The following is a 26319-nucleotide window of genomic DNA, read 5'->3' as shown; positions in this document are numbered from 1 at the left end:
TAATAAGACTGATACTTCAACCAAGGACCATTCAAGGATATAACCTAGAACCCTTGCTCATATGTAGCCCATGATAGCTCAGTATCCAAACGGGTGTCCTAGTAAAGGGAACAGGGACTGTCTATGACATGAACTCAGTGGCTGGCTCTTTGATTACCTCCCCCTGAAGGGGGAACAGCCTGGCCAGGCCACAGAGAAGGACAACCAGTCCTAATGAGACCTGATAAGCTAAGGTCAGATGGAAGGGGAAGAGGACCTCCCCTATCAGTGGACTTGGAGAGAAGCATGGAAAGAGATGAGGAAGGAAGGGTAGAACTGGGAGGGAAGGAGGGAAAGGGCTACAGCTGAGATACAAAACAAATAAACTGTAATTAATATAAAAAATAAAAATGAAAATAATAATAATAAAAACAATGGTGCATCCCAGACAGAACCAAGTGCCTGAAACACAATACTATGACAGGCCTGTGTGCCACTGAGCCACTCAGAGCACCTGCATACAGGCACTGAACCCACTAACAGTGCTAGTACTCCCCACCTACCTGTGGTGCTACAGCCTAGATACAAAGTAAATAAATTGTAATAAATAAGTAAATGAAAGATTCTTGGGGCTAAGCACTCCCCTTTAATCCCAGCACTTGGGAGGCACAGGCAGGCAGATCTCTGTTAGTTTGAGGCCAGCATGGTCTACAGAATGATTTTCAGGACAGGTAAGGCTACATAGAGTAACCTGCTCTTAAGAAATAATAATAAAAAAAAAAACCCAAGAAACAACAAAATAAAACAAACAAAAACCTTTATTATTTGCTGAGAAGTGGCAAATTTATTCATCAGCTTCAATATACTGTTGTTGTTACTGTTATTATTGCTTTGGTTTGTTGACACAGTCTTACTGTGCATCTCATTCTGGCCTCAAACTCAGGATCTTCCTGTTTAAAACTCTCAGACAGTGGTTTACATGTGTGTGCTTCCATGCCTGTTCTAAATGTTTCAGTTCTCTAAAGTAGCATTAACTAACATCGTTATGTAAACTAGCCTTATAAATAAGTAGGCAAATAGGGTTTAGTAATTATAAAGAATTTGTGTGTGTTAAGGTCAGTGTTTTCCCTTTATATGCTTTGATCTTATAATATCAGTTCACTTCATGGCACATCTTCTGTCTACCTGATCCAGCTATTACTGATATTTTTTTTACATTATCATTGTAATTATCATATAGGCATGTAGAGCCACTGACATAAAAAATGATTTATTTAGACTATACTTTAAGTGAGTGACAATGTCACAGAGTACTCTTACATATTTTTCTCCATCTGGTCTCTTTTCTTGGGGCTTGCCTCCATCTAATTTCTCTCCCTCCTTATTTGTCCCTTCTCCTTGCCCCCTCTTCCCTCTTTGTCTCTTCTTCCATTTCCTCCCTTTTTCCTTCTCTCATTTTCCCATACAGACATATGGTATTTTGAAGTAGCAATGAATTAAGGAAACAAAATTCTATGAAAAGTGCTCTGTAAATTATAGGTGCTAACAATTAGTTATTTTACTGGCAGTTGATAGTTGGTAGGAAAATTTTCTGTTTTCTTGATGTCTCTAGTGTTATTCTTTACTTTCCAGTAACTCAAAGCACATTGCACTGATTTCCATTTCTGTATATATCACTAACCCTCATGGCTGTCTTTGGAACTAACACAGAATAATATTATAGAACTTTTAAAAGTTCAGCCAAGTTAGGATAGTTTTTTATCCATGTTTTACTCTTTGGTATGATATTTGTCATTTTTCAGGATCATCTGTCAGTAAGGACTCTTAAGGATATTTGCTAATAGTGCTCTGTGACTGAAATATGTTGACAAATAAAGGAGAAGCAGAAACTTCTCTTAAACTGCACTGAACAAGAATTTTATATATGTTGTATTGTTTAAGTGTTGTCAGACAGTATTTTCCCATCTTACAACAACAAAATTTTTATATTGGTACATTTTAAAAAGACACAGGATATAATTTCTTTTCAGAAAAAAAATAAAACAAATCAATTGTGACTAATATTTTATATTGCTCTTCACAGCTCTTTTTCTCTTATAACCTTTGTATAACTTTAACTTTGTTGGCTAACTGGAATCATACAATAATAGGGCTTGGTGGTCAAATGAGAAAGAAAAAGAGACATAGTATATTGTTGTTGAGAGTCTCAGTTCTGGAGCTACAGTGAATTTGAATCTGGGCTCTATCACTTTCTAATGGAACCTTGAACAAATCTTGAAACTATGGATCCTTCAGGTTCTTCTGTAAAATGGGGTTAATAATCATACTGGAAGGAATTTGAATGAGGTAATGCTGCTCGCTATGTTAAAGCTCTTAAATAGTGCTCAGAATATAGAAGCTGCTCAGCAAGTAGTAGTTACTGTTTATTGTAGTGTAAGGTTGTGAGGCCTTCCTCAATCACAGTGCAGTCATTTGTGAAATATGTGTCTAGGCCAATAAGATGGTTCAACATGTAAAGTTGCCTGCTGTCAAGCCTGGCAACCCCTGTGTTGTCCTCAGGCCCTTGTGTATATGTGCACATGTACACAAAACACACACAATATATAATAAACTTATTTTTTAAAAGTTTATGTTATGTACTTAATCTGTGCCAAACTTTATGATACGTATGAGAGATATAGTACTTAAATAAGACAAAGTCTCTACTATCTAAAATTTAACTGTTGAGATGACAGAATATATAAACCATTACATAGAATGTTTACGAGCAAAACAAAAGATAGATTTTACCTTGAAAACTAACTAAAATGTTCACACCCTGATTTTTTAAACTTAATTTCCACTTGTAAAGTCTTTACAAATATTGCCATTAATAATTATCATTGATTTTAGTGTATCTTTAAATGCTGTTTATCTCATGTGGCTGCCATAAAGGGTTTGTGAAAAAGGAAAAGTCGTTTCAATATTTGAACATTCTGCCTTTTAAAATAGGTGAATGAATTGTTTTATAATAGAGTATTGATATTTTTGAAAGATTTGAGATTTTAAAAGATTTGTTATTTCTCTCTGAATATTTATGAGTCCATGCACATGCACACATCATGCTACGTATGCAAGAGTCAGATGACAACCTTGTACAGTGGGTCCCTTTCATTTTTATTTGTGTGTGGGACATTGAACATAGATGACCAGGCCTGTATGGCAAGCACATTTACTCAATAAGGGATCTTGCCGGCCAGGATTGGGGAATCTGTACTCCTACATTTCAATATTTAGTAATATGTTTCTGTTTGTTCTGTATGGTCTGGAGAATGATCTGCAATAGCCATTTTTTTTTAATTTTGAATAAATGAGTTCATTAAGTGTATAGCAAGCCACAATAAAAGAATAGATGGCAAGAGGGAAGTAAGTTAAGTATATAAGTAGATAGATGGTCTGTAGATATGTACATAGCAGAACATCATCAGATCAACTGTTCAAAATATTCAGAAATCCAAAGGAAAAATTCTGTTAAGACAGGCAGTGGGAGTTTCCAATAGAGAAGACTGTGGGTAGAATAGAGTACCACCTCAGGTGAGGCTTCAGAGTAAATGAACAAATAATAACTGAAATAACGTCATTAAATCAAACACAGTATTCAGCAAAACCCAATTAGGAAGGTTTAGGTGGTCAGCTAGAGTTTCTGATTAATTTTTCTCTCAATTACTGAGCTTGCCATAGCTGAGCTTCTGGCTTCTCTTTCTTACTGCAGACATTTTTATTTCATTGGGTAAACAATAGTAACCTCTGTTGGAAATAGCTTACCTTGTAGATGTTTTCAAGGACACACTGTTTTTTATTCTTGGGCTGCTTTGCTGTTTGCCCTCCCCATCACCAGAGTTAGTAGGGCCATTCCCCTGGAGTGCCGTGGAGGACACTTGACATAAACACACTTGGGTCTGAAGTGGGTGTGGGCGTGGGTGGGTATGGGTGGCCAGCTTCTCAGTGAGATAAAACACTATATCACAATTACCAATATAATACATGTGACACTGTTACTGAATGTAGTGAAAGGACTACTTACTTTTGACTAAGAACTTTTCTTCGTAGTCTTTTTTTATGTTAGAAATGCTTCCTTATTGATTGGATACACTCTAAAGCCTGTGATAGTTGAGGCACTCACTAGAGCAATCCGAGAACTTTAGCATAAATCTCGATACAACCAGAAGATGTGAAAAGGTGTCATAGAGTATTGAAAATTAGAAGATTGGAAAAATAATATCTAAGCTTGCCAAAATGAGTGAGACTACAAACCAGTGGAGAAGAATACCTGGATGACACAGGGAGCCAGTTTTCTGGCTGTGATTTCAGACATCATTAGACAGCCTAAGGCTCTTCATTTGCTTTATCAACTTGAGTTATTTTGGGCTAAAGAACTTACCAGCTGGCCAATGTGAACATCAGTCTGCCTGTCAGTTACTTTTTATTATAAGTTATTAAATGGACTGTCAGGTACAAATCCATCTCATGTGCAGCATAATCCATTTCCTTGGGTCCTCAGCACTGCGTAAGTTCTTTATTGAAACTTCAGACTAACAGAGCTTAGAAAACAAACCCCAACATAAGGAGAAAATAACAATAATTGCTATACCGTTTCTGAGAGTTAATATTGTCCTCTCTTATTCCAAACTCATTACAGTTATAATAATGTAGGAGGACTTCTCTGCTTGCTTACTGGAGCTTTCTGTTAGACATCTATTGAACTTGTTTGCTTTTCGAACTAGCTCTTATCTAGTCACTGTTATCTCTAACAATACTGAAGTACCATTTTAATTATTCCTTTAATTGAAGTTGTCTTTAGCTTGGGTTGAAGAGACAGTTTTCTTCCATGAATGGTTTGTCTCTCCCTGAAATAGTACTAAATTAGTACTTTAGGGAAATGATATTCAGTCTATATGCCAGATTTTACAGAGCAGACTGTTCCAAATTTTTGTTTTGTCTTGGTGGTTTTTCTTTAATAACCAAAAGTTTTGTCTGTAAGTAGTTTATGTTAAATGGAGTTTGACTCTGGGGATGGAGAGATGGCTCGGTGATTAAAGAAGACCTGGGTTCTCAGCACCCACATGGCAGCTCACAACTATCCGTGACTTCAGTTTCAGGGACTCCACACCCTCACACAGACATTCAGACAGGCAAAATACCAATACAAGTAAAATAAAAACAAAAAAAAAATAAATTTAAATAATAAAGATAGCTGTAAAACCAGGACTCCTGAATTCTTCATTAGCTAAGGAAAGGACAATTCTGCTGCATCTATCAGAATGCTGTTTTTTTTTCTTTTTTCTTTTTAGTATTTTATTTATTTATTTCAAATTTATTTCCACAAAAATGATTATTAGATGAAAAATAGGATCTGTAAAATGTTATTCATATATATATATAATTTATTTTTATATTAATCGCAAGTTATTTACTTTGTATCCCAAACATAGCCCCCTTCCTCATCTCCTCCCTGCCCCACCCTCCCTCCTTTATCTCCTCCCTGCCCCTTTCCAAGGCCACTGCTAGGGAAGGTTCTCCTCCCCTTGCATCTGACCCTAGTTTATGAGGTATCTTCAGGACTGGCAGCAGTGTCCTCCTCTGTGGCCTAGCAAGGTTGCTGCTCCTCCCTCAGCGGGGGGGGGGGGGGGGAGGTCAATGAGCCAGCCATTGAGTTCTTCTCTGTATAGTCCTAGTTACCCTTACTAGGGTACACACTTGGTTATTGAGCTACCATGAGATACATCCGAGCAGGGGTTCTAAGTTACATTCATACATGGACCTTGGTTGGAGAAACAGTCTCATACAAGACCCCTGTGCCCTGATACATTTGGCCCTTGTGGAATTTCTGTCCTCTCCAGGTCTTAATAACTCCCCTTCTTTCATATGGTTCCCTGCACTCTGCCAGAAGTTTGGTTATGAGTCTCAGCATCTGCTTTGATACACTGCTAGGTAGAGTCTTTCAGAGGCCCTCTGTGGGAGGCTCCTGTCCTGTTACTTGTTTTCTCCTATTTCCAATGTCCATCCCATTTGTCTTTCTAAGTGAGGATTGATCATCTTACCCCCGTCCTCTTTCTTGTTTATCTTCTTTAGGTATATCTTCTTTAGTATGTTTATCCTATCTTATAGGTCTAGTACCCACTTATAAGTGAGTATATACCCTGTGTGTCTTTGTGCTCCTGGGATACCTCACTCAGGATGATCTTTTTCTAGATCCCACCAGTGCCCTGCAAATTTTATGATTTCCTTGTTTTTAATTGCTGAGTAGTATTCCATTGTGTAAATGTACAACAAATTCTGTGTCCATTCCTCTGTTGAGGGACATCTGGGTTGTTTCCAGATTCTGGCTATTACAAAGAAAGCTGCTACAAACGTGGTTGAGCAAATGTCCTTGTTGTGTACTTGGACATCTTTTGATATATGCCTAGGAGTGGTATAGCTGGATCTTGAGGAAACACTATTCCCTATTGTCTGAGAAAGTGCCAGATTGATTTCCATTGTGGTTGTACCAGTTTACATTCCCACCAGCAATAGAGGAGGGTTCCCTTTTCTCCACAACCTCTCTAGCATTTCACTTGAGTTTTTGATCTTAGGCATTCTGATGGGTGTAAGGTGAAATCTCAGGGTCGTTTTGATTTGCATTTCCCTAATGGCTAAGGATGTTGAGCATCTCTTTAAGTGTTTCTCTGCCATTCTGTATTCTTCTACAGAGAGAATTCTCTGTTTAGCTTCATACTCCATTTTTTAACTGGATTTCTTGACTTACTGATTTTTAACTTCTTTAGTTCTTTTTATATTCTGGATATCAGCCCTTTCCAGATATATGGTTGGCGAAGATCCTTTCCCAGTCTGTAGGCTGTTGTTTTGTTCTGATGACAGTGTTTTTTGCTTTACAAAAGCTTTTCAGTTTCATGAGGTCCCATTTATTTATTGTTGCTGTTAGAGCCTGTGCTATTGGTGTTCTGTTCAGTAAGATGTCTCCTGTGCCAATGAGTTCCAGGCTCTTCCCCACTTTTTCTTCTAACCTATTTAGTGTATCTGGTTTTATGTTGAGGTCTTTGATGCACTTGGACTTTAGTTTTGTGCAGGATGATAAATATGGATCTATTTTCATTTTTCTGCATGTAGACATCCAATTGGACCAGCACCATTTGTTGAAGATGCTATCTTGTTTCCATTGAATGGTTTGGCTTCTTTGTAAAAAACCAACTATTCATAGGTGTGTAGGTTTATTTCTGGGTCTTCTGTTCAGTTTCATTGATCCTCCTTTCTGTTTTTATGCCAATACCAAGCAGTTTTTATTACTATTGCTCTGTAATACAGCTTTGAGATCAGGGATGGAGATACCTCCAGATGATCTGTTGTTGTACAAGATCATTTTGGAAATTCTGGGTTTTTTGTTTCTCCATATGAAGTTTAGTCCATGGTCGTCAGATAGAATACAGGGGATTATTCAATCTTCTTGTATCTGTTGAGGCTTGCTTTGTGACCAACTATATGGTCTATTTTGGAAAAGGTTTCCATGAGGTGCTGAAAAGAAGGTATTCTCTTTTGAGTTTGGGTGAAAAGTTCTGTATACATCTATTAGGTCCATTTGTATTAGAGCCTCTGTAAATGCCTTCATTTTCCTATTTGGCTTTTGTCTAGATTATCTGTCCCTTGCTGGTAGTGGGGTGTTTTAGTCTCCCCCTATTATGGTGTTGGGATCGATGTTTGATTTAAGATTTAATAATGATTCATTTACAAATGTAGGCACTCTTGTATTTGGGGCATAGATGTTCACAATTGTGATGTCTGGTCAATTTTTTTATTTGATGAGAATATAGTGTCCCTCCTCATCTTTTTTGATTAATTTTGGTTGAAAGTCTATTTTATTAGATATTAGGATAGCTTCTCCAGCTTATTTTCTGGGTCCAATTACTTGAAAAACATTTTTACAGCCCTTTACTTTGATGTATTGTTTATATTTGTTGCATAGGTGTGTTTCTTGGATGCAGCAGAATGTTGGATCCTGTTTCTGCACCCATTCTGTTAGTCTGTGTCTTTTTATTGGAGAGTTGAGTCCATTGATGTTGATAGATAATAGTGACCAATGAACGTTAGTTCCTTTTATTGTGGATTTGGTGGTCTTACTGTGATTCATTGCCTGTTTTCTTTTACTTTTTGTAGGGACATTATCTGTATCCTGTGTTTTCTTTGGTATAGTTGTTTTCGTTGGATTGGAGTTTTACTTCTAGAATCTTTGCTGTGTAGATATTGCTTAAGTTTAGTTTTATCATGGAATATTTTGTTTTCTCCATCTATGTTGATTGAAAGTTTTGCAGGGTATAGTAGTCTGGGTTGGCATCTGTGGTCCCCTAAAGTCTGCATGACATCTGCCCCAGCCTTTCTGGCTTTCATAGTTTCTGATGAGAAGTCTGGTGTGATTCTGATAGGTCTACATTTATATGTTACTTGGCCTTTTTCCCTTGCTGATTTTAATATCTTTTCTTTGTTCTGTAGACTTAGTGTTTTGAGTATGATGTGGGGTGAAGAGTTTCTTTTCTGGTCTAGTTTATTTTGGTGTTCTTTTGGTTTCTTGTATGTTTATGGACATCTCTTTCTTTAGGTTGGGAAATTTTTCTTCTATGATTTTCTTGAAAATATTTTTTGGACCTTGGATAGTGTAATCTTCTTTTTCATCAATTCCTATTATTCTTAGATTTTTCTTTTTCATGGTGTCCTTGATTTTTTTGGATGACTTGTGTTTGGGACTTTTCCCATTTTACTTTTTCTTTGTGAGATTGTCAATTCCTGAAAGTGTATCTTCAGCACCAGAGATTTTCTCTTCCATCTCTTGTATTCTATTGGTGATGCTTACCTTTGTGGTTCCTGCTCTTTTCTCTAAGTTTTCCAATTCCAGGGTTTTCTCAGTTTGTGTTTTCTGTATTGATTCTAATTCTGTTTTCATGCCTTGCAACATTTCCTTCATCTGTTTGAATGTGGATTCCTGTATCTCTATGATGATCTCTCTTTTTTGTTCATTTCCTCTCTATATGCCATTAATTGTGCCTCCATTTTTTTTGGCTAAATTTGCCTGTGTTTCTTTGAGAGCATTGTTCATTTCCTCTTTCTTTGCCTCCAACTGGGTGGCCAATTCTTTGAGAGATTTTTTCTTTTCCTCTTTAACTGTCTCTATTTGTATTGCTATTTCTCTGAGAGATTTGTTTGTTTCCTCATTATTTGCCTCAAATAACTGGATAAGCATAGCTTTAAAGTCATTTTCCTGTGTTTTTGATGAATTGGAATATCCATTGATTTTGGAGGTTGCTGGTGAAGCCATAATGTCCTGATTTTTGTTGGATGTGTGTTTTCACTGACCCCTGGCCATTTGCTTATCCATAACCTTCACTGTTTGTTCCTAGAGTCTTTAGATCAGACTTGTACCATCTTTCTCTGGTGTCTGGAGAATTCTTCAAGAAGATTAGAGAGGTCCAGTGGTTCCAGGGTGTGTGTTGGTGTTTCAGCTCTACCTGTGGGAGTACAGTCCGAGGGCGCAGAAGGACATATGAGGGCAAGTGTGTGGCGTGTGTGTGCAAGGAAGTGTGCTGTGAGGGACAGGGTACCAGAGAATGTAGAGGCCTTCAGTGTGAGGGAGGGGCACCTTGCAGATACCAAAGGGGTTTCAGGCGCTAAAGGTGTAGCAAGCACTGGTGATGATCGCAGGTGCAAATTACCTTAGTAAGTCAGTGGCTGGCAAGCTACTTGTATTCGTCTCTAACGGAGCTGCAGGAGTTGTTTGCCTAAACTCCACTGGTAGACCCACAGAGCAGGGGCTTCAGTGTCCCAAGAAACCCTCTGTTTCCCACTGTATGGGTTGGCCCATACAGTCACTGACTGGGAGGCCCTGCAGAGTTGGTACTGCTGCTTGCAGAAGTGAGACCCGGGAAGGATTTTACCATGGATCTGGGACTCAGCAGGCGGCTGATACAGCTGGCAGCCGCTTCTGCTGTCTCTGTCCCCAGGCAGTGAGTTCTGTGCTCAGCATCACTGATGCTGTGTGTCAGCTACCCCAAGGAGGAAGAAGGCCTGAACAAGGGAAGTGCCCTTCTCTGTTCCCAGAGAAGTCCATGCCTGACCCGAATCTAAATGCTCTCCGCTCCTGTGATGTCTCCTCTTTCAGGAAGCCAAAACATCGATTTTCCGGCTTCAGTTCCACCTCCACTCACCAATTTCTGTGTTTCAAATCCTCTGCCTCTCAGAAATGGTACATGCTGGTCGCTGCCATCTTGGATCCCCCCTCCAAAATGCTGTTTTCTTATTTCTTATTCTCATTTTGTCAGACTACAGTGGGTTTCATTCTCTTGAAATGAGTGAGCTCCTTGTGAAGACATTGACTATTTGTGCTTGACAACTTTTTTTTTTTTTTTGGCAATGATACAAAGCTGCCTAAAAAGCAAAACATGTATTGAGTTTATTAAGTCATACTTAATTTCTGAAAATTCTCCTAAGTGAACCACTTAATATGTTTTGAAATTTAAGTTCTTGTACCCTTTTCATAGTTATTAACTATAGGTCTCTTACAGTGCATATAAGATTTCTTTCTTGCTATTATATTGAATAACATTGTTATATTGAATACTATGCCCTGTTGAGTATCCATTGTTATGCTGAATACTATTCCATATAAGAAGTATGAGGCCAAGAGTTCAAAAAAGTTTAAAAGCTTATAAAGTAAGAAGTTTTAATAAGCCAGGCTTAATTTACTGATTTTTAAAAATAAATTTATTATGTCACCTGTAGAGTATTAATAAATCTGTAGTAGATTTTGGTAGTTTCCTAGTTCTTCGTGTCTACTCACTGTTTATTCATGGAATTATTCAGAGCAACTTCTGGTCCTATAAGCTTCATTCTTGATAAGTGCCTTATCCAGATATGCCCTAGTTTTTTTTTTTTTAAACTTGGTTTATTTTCCTTATCAGATCTATGTTTAGACACATATTCAGTCATGCTGTACATAATTTTGGCCTAGGAGCAGTGGGGTTTACCAGAGAGAGCTTAAGTGTAGAGCATGTTAAACAATCTAAGCTTCTATAAATACATTCTGTGATATTCACACATCAAATTAACCTAACTATATGTTTCTCAAAATGTATTTTTGTTTTAAGGAAATTCATGACTATTTTTATTTTGGGTCCACTATGTGATTATTGGGATGTTTTGTTTTCCTGTGTACAAATAGATGTTTCTTTCCTTATTTCTTTTTACCTGTCTAGCTTCATCAAGCTTGTGAAGCAGTGTATTGATACCAAATTAAATAAATACTCAAAACTGTTAAAACTTCTAGTTATTCAGTAAATCAAGTATTATGTGCGTTTCAATCATATAATCATTTGTGCTTAAGTGGGTTAAAATGAAATAATAAATTAATTGAATGAATGTTTACTGAGTATTGTTTCCTATATTAGTCAAGTTTATATTTCTGATAACTGTATCTCTTTTAATTTTTTTTTCTCCTTGGGCCATCTTGGTTTTATTTATTATCATCTGTTAGCTCTCTGACATTTTGAGTTTTTCTTTTTTTTAAATCATTTTTTCGAAAAAAAAAAAAAAAACAATTTTGAAGGATGATGAGGTGAGTTAGGCAGCTCCATATGCCTATGCAGAGGCAAAAAAAAAAAAAAAAAAGTCTGAGGAGTCAGCCAAAGTAAAGGAGACATAAAATGAATGTAGAGTTCCCAAACCTTCACCTATTTTTAGTTATGCTGGGGCCCAAATGAAGAATCACTTAGTTATGCTGGGGCCCCAATGAAGAATCAGTGCTTCTTCTTTTTCATTATTATTATTAAAGCGAAAGCAGCTTCTAAGTGCTTGTTAAGACTCGTATTCAGTACTAGATTTGCAGTGTTATGAGGCTTACGTATCATTTCCCCGTTTTAAAGTTGAGGCTATTTAAGCTACAGCAAGAAGGAAACAGTGTATGCACCCTTGTAGTGGTGGAGGAAAGAGGATGCACTTCATTTGTAGCCCTTTAAAATACATTTCTGTCGCACTCAACAGAAAGAGCTTTTGCTGACATGTTAGATTCATCAGTACATTTGGGTTTTGTTGTTGTTGTTTGCATTATTTTATTTTTTTTACATGGAATCTTACTAGGACTAGTTTCCAACTCATGATTCGCTCACCTCTACCTCTAATATTATATTTTAAAGTGCTGATTTTCAATTCTATTGTGAAAATTATTTTTGAAAATGAATTTCATTGTTCTTGTTTATGTAAGGGAATCTAAAAGAAAAGCTGTTAGAATGTTGCCAGTTACTTCAGCAACTTCTACCCTTTAATTTTCTTTAATTACTGCTTGATTTTTCCATATTCTACTATGAAATTATTCCTTAGAAAATATTTTTCATCATTAGAAACAAACCTTTTGTTATGTTTGTGTTTCTGTGTGTGTGTGTCTGTGTCTCTGTGTGTCTGTGTCCCATGAGATTTATGAAGGTCAGATGACTGCTTGTGGCTAGTACTAGTTCTCTCATTTCAACACGTGGGTTCCTAAGATTGAACTCAGGTATCAGACTTAGTGACAAGCACCAGCTCACATTTTTCTTTCTTTTAATTTTTTATTTATTATAATTTATTGACTTTGTATCTTAGCTGTGGCCCTCTCCCTTGTTTCCTCCCAATCCCACCCTCCCTCCCTCTTCTTCTCCTATGCCTCTCCCCCAGCCCACCCTCCCCTTCTATTTGACCCTAGCCTATCAGGTTTCATCAGGACTTTTGACATCGTTTTCCTCTGTAGCCTGGCAAGGCTGTACCCCTCAGGAGATGATGTTCAGAGAGCCTGCCACTGAGTTCATGCCAGAGAAAACCCTTGCTCCCCTTACTAGGGAACCTACTTGGAGACTGAGTCTATGGGCTACATTTGAGCAGGGGTTTTAAGTCCTCTCCATGCACGGTCTTTGGTTGAGGTATCAAGTTTTTTTTTCTTCTTTTTTTCTTTGTTTTTTGTTTGTTTGTTTTGTTTTGTTTTTTGGCTTTGTTGCTCTCCTTTTGGAGCTCCTGTCCCCTCCAGGTCTTTCCATCTCCCCTTTCTTCCATACAATTCCATGTACTCTGTCCAAAGTTTGACTATGATTCTCAGCCTCTGCCTAGCTACCTCAACCAGTAGAGCCTTTTAGAGGCCCTGTGTGTTAGGCTCCTGTCCTGTTCCCTATATTCTACTTCTTATGTTTATTGTATTTTGTCGTTCTGAATGAGGATTCTCCCCTACGGTCTTTCTTGTTGTTTAGCTTCTTTAGGACTATGGATTTTACTATGTTTATCCTATATTATATGTCTAATAACCACTTATGAGTGAGTATATACCATGTGTTTTTCTGCTTCTGGGTTACTTCACTCAAGGAGATCTTTTCTAGTTCCCACCATTTGCCTGCAATTTCATGATTTCCTTTTTTTAAAATACCTGAATAGTAAGAACAGTTTATCATCATCTTAATGATTACATTTCCATCCTTTCTTTAAGAAGTGATATTACAGGGGTATATATGGTAATATATTGGCATTATCTATTTATACTCCACTGACTTGAGATGACAGTGGATAGTTGATCGAAAGGTATTAACTTAGTTTTAAGTTGTTAATCTCTTTCTAGCTTTGGATTGTTGTTTTAAATAATGGAACTGTGTTGGGCTATATAATGTATAATATATAGATATATAATATATAATATATAGCTTAGGGCTGTATATTGCCCTAAGATCATTTTGGTGGTATTATCTAACCTGTATCCCAAATAATAAGACACAGACACCTTTTAGATTTTTAATTGCCTTATTTCATTTACTCTGTCAAAATCACCTCACCATCCATCTCCCAGATCCAATCCAATGCCATCCTCCCACTATCTTCCACCTATAATCTTATAAATATTTGCTTTTATTCTTCATTTGGGCCTTTTCACACCATTATTGGAGTCCTTCCTCCCAGCCTCACATGGTTTCTTCTTCAGGCTAACCCATCCTGGCGTCCTCCATCATCTTCTCTTCTCGTCTGTCTGTCCTCCATGATTCTCTCTTGTCCCCAAAAGCCCGGGAACCTTAATTATGTCTATCCATTCTTCTCTGCCCAAGTATAGACCATTTAGCAAACCAATTTGGTATAATGTTTTAGGGAGGTTTACACAAACAAGGATAGTGTATCTGGCCGACAGTAACCAGATCTTGACCAGTAGTTAGCATTAGACCAACCTCCAACAGTGGATAACACCCATTTGCTTTTCAGTATTATTGCTGGTTATCTAAGATGAAATAGCTGGCACTTTTGGAAGGTGGTATATTATCCTTCAGGATGTACATGAAGGTTCTCTATTTTCTTTTCTCTGGTATAGTAGGAATAAGTTGGTTTAAAATTATTTAAAACTGTGTCGTAGGCTCTGAAATGCTTTTTTTATTTAGCCTCTACTTTTTAAAAAAAGTCATTTTTCAAACTTTATAGTTTCTCTAAACTCTTAACTGAAGTCATGTCCTTTACAGCTTAATGGATTCATAGTACATGATTACACAACTTTAGACCCATTTTGTTAAATGAAGTGGTGACATTTTATGGACTATTAAGCCAACTAGAATAATTTTCTTGCTCTTAGCCATAACTTCTCTGTGTCCTTATTGAAAAATTTCTGGGGTGTGTTGTAGAAGGTTTTGACAGGAGGGAATGTTTCTAAAGATATGTGGAAACAGGGCCTTTTTTCCATTACTCCATCAAGAAAAATAAGACAGACAAAACTTGTGAAATGGGAAAATGGTTGAAATGCCCGTTTGTGCTATAATGCATTAAATTATCATTCGATTGGGAAAAGTGAATTTTAAAATTACTGCCTCATTCCTTTTTAAAATGTCTTACTAAATCATGAGTATGTGTGTATGTGTAAAATAAAACACAGGAACTATACTTTCAGCATTTCCTATTTTTTGCCATCTTAAGGAGTTGAAACAGCTCAGGATGGCAGTCTTTCTGTTTTTGTATAATACGAACATTTTTATTTTTGTTCCTATTTGCACAAAAAACTGCCTAAAATACAAAGTAGTTTGCTGAATGTTATGAGGTCGATCATAATATAAAAGTATGTTCTGTTCTATGGTGTATTGTTCTGGGCTTTTTGTGTGTTAGCTTTTGCCCACTCATTGCTATACAAATTTACTTTAATTGCCTAACTTTTTCCTCTTTGAAATTAAATTTTCTTATTATATATGAGTTACAGAAAATATAAAGAAGTAAAAAGAATATAAAAATTATTATTTTCTTCACCTGAGCTACTGCTGTTAATGTATTTGGGGTATTTTTTTTTCTAATTCTGTTTCTGTTAAAACAGCCCAGGCGTAAACCTTATTATAGCTAAATTTTTGTTTCTTTATTCAGTATTTTTTAAAATATTGGTTAACTGTGATATCAAGTTTTCTTTTAAATTTTTATTTTTACTCAGCATACAGAATAATGAGTTTCATTATGAAATTCTAATACACACATGTCACTGTACATGGCTTTTACTTGTTCTAGATCAACTTCTCTTCCCCGTGTTGCAGGTCCCTTTCCTTTTACCAAGCCGTTCTCCTGCTTTCAAATTTATAGACCTATACTCACATAACACATTTAAATTTAAATTATTCATATGATAAAAAATGTGATGTTTTTATTTGTCCCAATTACTGTACTCCCTTATGCTGTTGTCTTCCCACATAGTTCCCCTTCTACTTTATTTATATATTAAAGTGTATGTTTGAATATGTATTCTTCATTCAGTGTTGACTACATACATGTCAGCCAGCCAATCCATTTGGTATTGGGTTACAACTATGAATACACAATAGAGTTAATGATAAAATCGAATTTGTGTTCTAGTAGAAGCAGAAGTCAGTCAAATACTTGTCCTGCTAAACACACATACACACACATACACACACACTCTCTCTCTCTCGTTTCTGCCCCCTTCTTTTCTTCTCTTTCTTGGTTTTTTTTTTTTTCTTTTTTTCCCTTTTACCCCCTCTCCCTCTCTCGCTTCCTTCCCTTCTACCTTTCCTTCCTCTTTCCCTTCCGTCTTTCTTACTGGGCTTCCTGTATCTCAGACTGGGCACGGATTCTATGTAACCAAGGATGACTTTTAAAAGAAACATTTACTTACTTGCTTAATCAATCAGTCAGTCAATTAATTGGGGTTGTGCATGCTGTGATGCCTCTGTGAAGATCAATTTAAAAAGGTTGGTAGTTCTCTTTTAACTATGTGGATTCCAGGGATCAAACTTGGAAAGCTTAGCAGTTCTCCTATAACTGTGTGGACTTCAAGGATCAAAAACTTCATTAGGCTTGGTGGCAGTTTCTGACTGTAGTAGATACTCCCAAAGAACGGAATCATGATCTATGAGAGAAAACAGAAAAAGGATCCTGATTAGTGTTAGAGGTAACTTGCATAAATGCTTCTATGTTGCTTAAAGTGGTTAACTGGTTTGAGGGACAGGATAGCAATGCATTGTTAAGAGGTTTTCTAAACACAGATAACATAGTTATATGAAGACATGTTTAAGGAACTAAAAATAGACCAGTACCTATTGAACACTGAAAATTACAATAGTATAGAAGATGACTATATGAAAGGCCAAAGAGAGCCTTGTTTGCTATGTTGATAGACTTTATGCTTTGGTCCAAGAATGATAGGATACTGCTTAAGGGTTTTAAGCTAGATAAGGTATTTGATTGTAAGGTGAACATACTAGCTATGAGTGGATACAGGGAAATAAGTTAGGAGGCTATTACAGTGGGGCTTTTTTTGTGAGTTAATGATAACTTGGATTATATTAGTGATTAGAAATGGAAAGAAATTGACAGATTCAAGAGATTTTTCAGGTAAAATAGATCAAGTTGGAACACAGCATTTAGGTTATTTTTAGCCAGAGTTCTTAGAAGTGATATTTGGGCACGGAAAAGAGAATTATTTTATTCTTGCATTAGATATGAAATTGCTTTCCAAATATATTATTACAGGATTAATAATGTTCTTGATGCTCACCACTGTATACCCTTACCAGTCTTTTTTTCTAGACATTGAGCTAATAATTTATTTTTTAATTGGAATTGTTTTACCAACTATAAGAATACAGTATTTTTGGAAAATATGTATGTACTGATCTCCTTATTTTGATTTTAGAAAGTATGAATTTAGGGGGCTGGAGAAATAGCTTAGTGATAAAGAACACTTGATCTGCAAGCATGAAGACCTGAGATTGATTACAAGCATCCATGTATCCTCAGGCCAGCTTCTGTCCTATGGAGAGAAGAAAGAGGAGGCTTTCTGGATAATGCTAGCTGCCAGCCTGGAAGAAAAAAAAAATGTAAGCTCCAGGCTTACAGAGAGATGTTTCCTCCAAAAAATAAGGCAGGATTTAGACACCTTCCTCTGACCTCCACACATTGGTACACAAGCACACACACCCATGCATACATATGGGCATACAACACACAAACTAAACTATTAATTGATTCTTAAAATTCTACCGCTATAGCTGAAACCGAAATCAAAACCAAAGATTTAATCAGAATATTGTCTTAGTCTTAGAAACATATGAAAAAGATAATGTGAACTATATTTGGATCAGATTAAGAATAGGCAAAAATTGTCAACATTTTTAATAATCTCAAATTGCTACAATACAGTTAATAGAGAATCCTGCTTTCCTAAATGTAGTACTATAAATCTTCCATATGATGAATTTGGATTTAGGAATGCAAAATTCACTAAGAAGGTGGGATTATATAAATATTTTAAGACTTCTGTAATGTTAATAGTTAAAAAATATGAATGGTACATTTTCCATGCCACTACTGAATAACTCTTTTAGAAGTATGCAGATAATAATAGATGAAAGTAAAAAGTCGAAGAAATTTGAGTATAATTTTTGTGTGTGTGTATGTGTGAAGGAGGGTGCTGGCCTTGAACGTGCTCTTTAGCTAAGGATGACCTTGAGCTTCTAATCTTCTCGCTTCTACATCTTGAGTCCTGGGATTAAGAGTACAGGCATGGCCCACTATGCCCAGTTTTATGTGGTGATGAAAATCAAATCTACAATGTCTTCATGCTAGGCAAACACTCAACCAACTGAGCCATATCCCCAGTCCAGAAATGGGTAACATTTAAAAAAGAATTGAACATTTAAAAAGCAATTCCCTTTTCCCTCCAAAGTTTCTTGAATTTTAAAATACTGACCTTAGATTCAGGATAAAATTTATGTTTGTAATGTTTTCATGCATTTTTAAGATATTTATATAATTCTACATTATTAAAGATTGGTTATGGCTAGTGAAATTGCTCAATGGGTAAATGCATTTGCTGCCAAACTTGAGGACCTGATTTCAATTCCAGGGACCCACTTAGTAGAAATGAAGAACTGATTCTTGAAAATTATCTCCTGACCTCTACATGAACACTTGCCTTGTAGGCACAAGCCCTCCACATTTATGAATGAATATACTATAATAATTTCATTATAATATATTTTAAAAAATTGTTAATATTTGAAATGGTATTACTTACTGCATTGTTTTCTCTCTTTCAATAGTTAAAAGAAATTGAGACCAGAAAAATCATTAAAGCAATGCTTTCTTATGTGTGGCCCAAAGACAGGCCAGATCTACGAGCAAGAGTTGCCATCTCTCTGGGATTTTTGGCTGGTGCAAAGGTAAGGACATGCTTTGTTAAAAGACATTATAACTTTTTGTAGTGACAAACTCTGGGTTAGTTTAAACAAGTTACTGTCAATGAAACATGGTCAACTTTAAGGACTTTCATTTGTTTTGCAGAACTATTTCATTCATTTAACATAAATTGTGTAATATTGGGAAATACCTTTTCTAAATCAAAAGTCTAATAGTCTTAACTTAATGTTATTTACTCCTAAAACAAGTATATAAGATGCAAAACATTGGTTGTAAGAAAGCTTATGGAACTTTATAAAAAGTTTCTTAGAGCCTTGCTGGTGCTTATTTTAAACATGTTTTGGTAAGTTGAAAAGAAGACAAAGCACATCTCTAGCCATAGTGCCAAATAAGAGCTTAACTTCAAGAGGGAAAGGAAAAATTGAAAGAAAAATAAGGAGCCATAAAACTAGAGTGCTTTCAGTACTTTAAGTATAGCTTCCCTCAAGATATTTTAGAGTCCTCCCCTCAGTTTTAGATGTGTATGTACTTCTTTTGGTCTTTCCCCTGCCCTGATGAGAATGTATACAAAATCCTGTTTTGATATTCACTGTATGTTATTCAAATGGGAAAGTTAAAAGATTCATACAATCTGAAGAGAAATAAGAGTATAAGTATTCAAATCTAAATGGGCATGTCGATAAAGGAAATTTCTTCCCTCAAATCATACATGGGCAAGGCAATTTTATTTTATTACTATGAGACAAGATGGGTCAAAAATGAATTTTTAAAGTACCATTTTAGTACTTTTAAAGTACCATTTTAGTGTTGTGGGATTTAGAAGAAAGATAGGAATAACCATCATGGTAAGGAGTCAAGAAAGATTTTACAGAGGAGATTACATCGTTTATAGTCCTATAAAAGTCATATTTTTAGAGAAGTTGAGATAATTTGAACAATGGCCTAGTGAGAATGTATAGTATGTAGGGAGAAGTGCATAGTCCCTCTTGGCTCCATTGAAAGGGTAATGCTTCAGAGGAATTGAACTTTACCTTAAATCGATAAAGTTCCTAATAGAAAAACCTTCTCCATAAAGAAAGAAAACCACAGTGTGACAAATAAGAGCTTCAATATCAAGTAATCATTCTAATATGTTTAGTAATTAATCTGGTTCTTTTGTAGAAGATTGATTAAAGTAGTAAGAGATCTATCCTAGGGGTACCATCCGTCTATCCCATGCGTTTGTATGGCAAATATGTATCACCTAGTTTTGAGATGAATATAGTCTAGGTAAAAAGTAACAGCAGACTGTACTCAAGTCATGGTAGAAAAGTGATTATGAGAAAGAAGGATGTCAGGGATGTTGTGAGCTAGAATTACGATTTAGCAACAGATTGGATATTAGGAGGAAAATTCAAAGATGATGCCAGGAATTCAGGAATGATAATGTTTTAAACAGAAGTAGGTAATAAGTCAAATCTTACTTGTAGAATGAAGATATCCCTTTTGGATGTGTTGAGATGCTACCAGAACATCTAGATAGAGAGCCATGCATTTAGTGATGCAATTGCAAGGCAAGCTCAGGAGACAGCCCAGGGTTGGAGAAATAAAGAGATGATAGTCGAAAGATTACAAATTAAGGAGATTACCAGAAAAACACAACAACTAAAGAGAGAACCTTTGTTCCATACAGAAGTAAACGAAAGAAAAGCTAAATAATTGAAAAGATAAAGTAAAACTATAGCCAGACTCAACTTTCATAGCTTTCATATGTTGATGGCCCTCCCACTGAATGGGACGCATTCCTGAAGAGAGTATGGCCTTAAATTAAGCTATTGAGCAACAGATCATGAGTCTATACTTCACTGTATTTGTTTAAGATGAATAGAGAACAATATTAGATATTAATTTGGTAGCTAATGTTGACATTTTTAACTTTTATGTATACTTTAGCACAGTGTTGTTTGCTGGATTAGCTTTTACATACAAATGATTAAGGAGAAAGATAATTTTGAGTTCTTATTCAAGACAAAATTAGTGAGTTGGTCTTTATTTCCTTAGCTGAATATGAGTACCTTGTTAACAAGTAAAAGGCAGATGTTTTTTCTGGACTTGTGAATTGAAGAGGGCAGGTCAGAACATGACTAATTAGTCTAGCTAAAGGGAGGAGTCTTCAGTAATGATATTTACATTAGGATTTATTTTTGGAGTGAATTTCAGTCCTTCAAAAAAATACAGATTTTTGTTGCTTGGTGACAGGTCAATATTAAGGTAAGAAATCTAGCTAAGTTAACATTGTTAAAGATTAAAATATTTTTAGAATGCTAATACTTGATTCTTTGTTCAACAAATAGAACTTATAGAATGAAATTTGCTGTTCCAATTTCTTGCAAGCTAACTAGAAGTAAACAAAAATGTACAGGGAAAGTCTTAAAAGTATGTTTGATTCTTTTTAGATCTGGAAAAGGAACAGGTGGATGGAAATTATGAGTGCCTATAGAAAATACCATACATAAAAACACTTCTTTTTTTATTTGAACTTTTAAAATTGAAAATAGGTTTTTCTCTTATACAAGGCATTTCAACGACAATTTACCCTCTCTCCACTCCTCCCAACTCCTTCCCACCTACCCTCTCCCCAAGATCCACCCTTCCTCCATTTCCCTTCAGAAAAGAGCAGACCTCCAAGAGACAGCAAAACACAGCCAAACAAGACACAGTATGACAAGGCAAAAAGCTCTCAAATTGTGGCTGGTCCAGGCAATACAATAGGAGGAAAAGTCCCACAAGCAGGCAAAAAGAGTCAGAGGTACACTAGCTCCCACTATAAGGAGTCCCACAAAAACACCAAGCTAAACAACCATAACATATGCAGAGGACAGTAGCTGAAACCCATACAGGCTCCCTGACTATCTCAGCAGTCTCTGAGCCCTGCCTAGGTAATTCTGTGGGCTGTGTGTTCTTATGGTATCCTCCATCCCCTCTGACTCCCTTCTCATTTTCCACATCTCTAGCAGAGGGACCCAATGGAGACTCCCAATTTAGACACAGAACCCCAGTGTAATGTCTGGCCATGGGATCTTTCTGCATCTCTTCCCTCCGCTGCAAGAGGAAACCTCTCTGATGACTAGACAAGCCACCAATCAGAGAATATCATTAGGAATTATTTCATTGTGTTTTTCCAGTCATGTTTGGTTCCACCCTAGGTATCTGGTCTATCCAGTCTGGTTCCTAGCCTTCTATGCAGTGTAGGGAATGGATTCCTTCTTATGGGGTGGCCCTCAAGTTAAACTCCCATGTGTTCTGCACAAACATTGTCCCAGCATATCTTGCAGGCAGGACAGATTGTAGATGGAGTTGTTTGTTGCTGGGTTGGTGTCCAAGTTTCTCCTTCTGTAGCCTGCAGGGTACCTCTTATACAAAAGGCCCTTGAATAGAGGGGTGAAGGCTTCATGCAGACACCAGTTATGACCTATCAACTTTCAATAACCTCTCTATGTTCAGTGAGCTGAGGGGAAGTTGTCCTCCAACATGGTAGGTACCCCCACTGTCAATTTTCGGAGAGCTACCTTTTGTCCTAGCATCAGCTTGGGATGTTTAGAGATCTCCATGGGACTCCCTTGGACAACAACTCAATCAAATGTAACCCAGTCCCACCACTGGAAGCCTTGCCTGGCTATAAAAAAATGTCCAGTTCAGACTCTGCATCCTCCATTATTCCTCACTAGGGCCACCCTCATCGATTCCAGGAAGTTTCCACTACACTAGGTTTCCACAATGCCACCAGATGTCCCACAGCTCCCACTGTCTCTCTTTACACATACTCTCACTGTCCCCTCTATCTGCTCCTGTCTCCAGCTGGCCCCCAGTCTACCTTCAGAATCTATTCTATTTCCCCTTCCCAGGGAGATCTATGCTTCTCCCCTATAGCCTTCCTATTTACCTAACCTCTCTGGGTCTGTGGATTATAGAATGATTATAATTTACTTAACAGCTAATCTCCACTTGTGAGTACATACCATGTTTGTCTTTCTGGGCCTGGGTTACCTCACTCAGGATGATTTTTTATAGTTTTATCCATTTACCTGTTAATTTCATGATGTCTTTTTTTTTTTTTTTTTTTTTTTTTTTTTTTTTTTTTTTTTTTTTTTTAGCAGCTGTGTAATGCTTCATTGGAGAAAATACACCATATTTTCTTTATCTGTTTTCTGCTGTGAGGCACATCTGAGTTGTTTCTAGTTTCTGGCTATTACCAATAAAGCATCAGTGCACATAACTGAGCAAGTGTCCTTGTGGTAGGATGGAGTATCCTTTGGGTATATGCCCAGGTGTGGTATATTCCCCACTTCCTGAGAAACCACCATATTGATTTCCATAATGGCTGTATATGTTTACACTCCCACCAGCAATGGAGGAGTGTTTCCCTTGCTTCTCATCCTCGCCATCATAAGCTGTCACTTGAAAAAAAATGCTTTTCTTTTTTTTTCCCATTTATTTATTTATTTATTTATTTATTTATTTATTTATTTTTTGATTATTACAATTTATTTACTTTGTGTCCATCTGTAGCCTGCTCCCTCTTCCTCTCCCAAGCCCTCGCTCCCTCCCTCTTCTCTTCCTATGTCCCACACTCAGTCCACTGATAGGGGAGGTAGCCCTTTCCTTCTATCTGACCCTAGCCTATCAGGTCTCATTCCTCAATATCGATATTATGGCTTCAGCCACCCCCTACACTCACCAGTTTTGAGGTTTCGGATCTTCTGCCCCTCAGATATGGTGCATGCTGGTCGCCACCATCTTGGATGCTTTTCTTTTTGTGAGGAGTAATTTGAGGCATTAAAGCATGGTAGTATCAATAACCATTCTAGACAACACTTCCAGTTTCTAAAAATGACTAATCTTAAAATTTCTTTAAAAATGATTTCTTTCCTTCTTAGCATTAGTATACTTGTTTTGTAGTTTATTTACAAAGATTAATTGTTGTATTTTTCATCTCATGATTATTTTTCTTCAAAATGGACTATATATTTTGAGTTATGAATACGTTATACTAATGTAAGCCCTATTATATGCTAGTTTTTGCTAACTTCCATATAGTTTAGGTTTTCTAGTGTTGGGTTCACAAACATTCTCAGTTTGAATTTCAATCATATTAGATCTTTTATAATATATGCTTTGAATTATATAAATTCCTCTATTATTTCTCTGTGTCCTACAAATACCAATAAATTATAAATTCTATTTTATTGTTTTGTTTTGGGATTTTTGAGACAGGATTTAATGTCTGTCGCTCAGGCTGACCTCTGATACACTATGTAGCCAAGTCTGGGCTTAAACTTCTGATCTTCCTGGTTCTACCTCCCAAGTTTTGGGATTACAGGTATGTGGCAGCCATACCACTTAGTTTATTCAATACTGGTGATGAAAGCCAGGCCTTCATATATGCTGGACAAGCTTTATCTAGTCAATAAACTTTATCTCCAGCATGCAATTTTAATCTATATAGTTCAAAACACTTTAAAAAGACTTTTGAAAAATTTTTATCTGTTTTTAGAAGGTTGTTGGTTACTCTGAAATATGTCAACTTTCATTTTGTAACTGATATATAAATTTAATTTTATTGTTATTTAAGAACATACTTTATATGATAGGTATTCTTTTTAATTTGTTAGGATTTATTTTTGGCCTAGAATGTGGTTTTATTTTGGTGAATGATTTTGTGAGCTTTAGAAGAATGTCTATTCTGATATTGTTTGATAAAGTATGTCATTTAGACCCAAGTGCTTAATAATGTTTATTCCAGCCATATCCTTACTTATTTTCTGCCTCCTATTTCTGTTAATTACTAATAAAGTGGTTCTAAAAGTCTCCAACTTTAATAGAGGATTCTTCTGCTTATTTCTTACTGTTCATTAGGTTTTACCTCAAACATTTTGACTTTTTCTTAAGTGTGTACATGTATATATTACTGTTCTTACATGAAATGGTCCCTTCATTATGACAGTGACCCTGTATTTCTGTTACAGTTTCTAAATATGAAAGTTGCTTTTTTAAGAGCAATAAAATTATTGCTGTTTTTAAGAACTGATTTTGATTAATATTACTATAGTATATATTCCTCTATTTTTTTAATCCATTTTGTATTTATACTTAAAGTTAGGTCATGGTGCTTGTTAATCAACTCTGATCATTTTTTAATAATTTTTTATTAATATTGATCGTAAGTGTAACATTGTTTTCTGTTGGCTGTGGAGCTGATACTAAACATTTATTGCTAATATAAATCTACTTCCCTTTCTTTCTTTCTTTCTTTCTTTCTTTCTTTCTTTCCTTCCTTCCTTCCTTCCTTCCTTCCTTCCTTCCTTCCTTCCTTCCTAAAACTTGTTCACTTTGTTTCCCCTCCCTCATCCCCTCCCAATCCCACCCTTCCTCTCTCTTCTCCTTCTATGCCTTTTCCCTAGTCCCCTGATACAGAGGACCTCCTCCCCTTCTATCTGACCCTAGCTCATCAGGGCTGGCTGCATTATCTCCCTCTGTGGCAAGGCTGCAACCCCCAGGCGGAGGATCAAAGAACTGGCCACTGAGTTCATGTCAGAGACAGTCCCTGCTCCCATTATTAGGGAGCCCACTTGGAAACTGAGGTTTTTTGGCTATGGTGGTCTCCTTGTGGAGTTCCTGTCCTCTCCAGGTCTTTCTATCTCCTTCTTCTTTCATAAGGTTTTCATCACTCTACCCAAAGTTTGGCTATGAGCCTCACTATCTCCTTTGATACCCTGGTGGGTAGAGTCTTTCAGAGGTCCAATTGTCCTATTGTCCTATTTCAAAGAATAGTATTTCCAGTGTGGTCTTCCTATCATGTTTGCATTGTTGTCATTCATTTTGTGTATTCATGAGCTCTTATTATTCAACATACTGTATTATTTTGAAGAATCTGTTTTAATTTAGGTCAAATAATAAAAACGTTTATGTACATTTATTTTTCTTTCTAACAAATATTTGTTTTGTGTACATTTAAAGTTTTGCTCTATATTATTTTTATTTCCCTTACTTTTTGATAAACTTTTAAAAATATTTCTTAGAAGCAACAGATCATGACAATGGCTTTTTTTTTCAAATTTTGCTTTTTAGAAAGTAATTAATAAAAATAAATTAATTACAAATAAAAAAGAAAAAAATTAAAAATTAAAGACAGAAAGCATCTCTCCTCCACTTTTAAAAGAAATTTTCACTGGGTACAGAATTCTACATTGTGGAATTTATTTTTAGCTCTACAATTTATGTAGTTTACGTCACTGTCCTTTTGTTTGAATGTTTTCAGAAGAGAAGCCTGATGTTATTTTTGTCTGTGTTGTACAGGTAAAGTGCTTTTTCCTTCAGCTTCTTTCAATTTTATCTCTGTCTTTGATTTCCTGTGGTTTGAATGTGATAAACCGTGGTATACGTTTTATTTCTCCTGCTTGTTCTATAAGCTTTCCATATCTCCAGTTTGATGTTTAACAGTTCTAGAAAAAAAATTAACCATTATGATATCGTATTTCTTTTCATGTTTTTTTTACTGTAATAGTCTTATCATATATGTACCAGCTTTTGAAACTATCCCATAGTTTTGAATATTTTCTTCTACTTTTTTCATTAATTTTTTTCTGTTTCACTTTGTGAAGCTTC

General features: G+C 36.1%; 1 protein-coding gene across 1 annotated transcript in view; it reads left to right on the top strand.

The window, feature by feature from the left end:
- Abcb7 (ATP binding cassette subfamily B member 7) overlaps positions 1-26319 on the top strand; it is a 119840-nt gene that overhangs the window by 57653 nt on the left and 35868 nt on the right. Inside the window, exon 4 of the mRNA XM_055592441.1 lies at positions 18579-18698. Within this exon, the coding sequence (XP_055448416.1) occupies positions 18579-18698 (120 nt within the window). The remainder of the gene's footprint in view (positions 1-18578; positions 18699-26319) is intronic.

Source organism: Psammomys obesus, unplaced genomic scaffold (assembly GCF_907164565.1).
Source record: "Psammomys obesus unplaced genomic scaffold, mPsaObe1.curated_primary_1811, whole genome shotgun sequence".
Lineage (NCBI taxonomy): Eukaryota > Metazoa > Chordata > Mammalia > Rodentia > Muridae > Psammomys > Psammomys obesus.
This window is presented reverse-complemented; position numbering and strand designations above follow the sequence as displayed.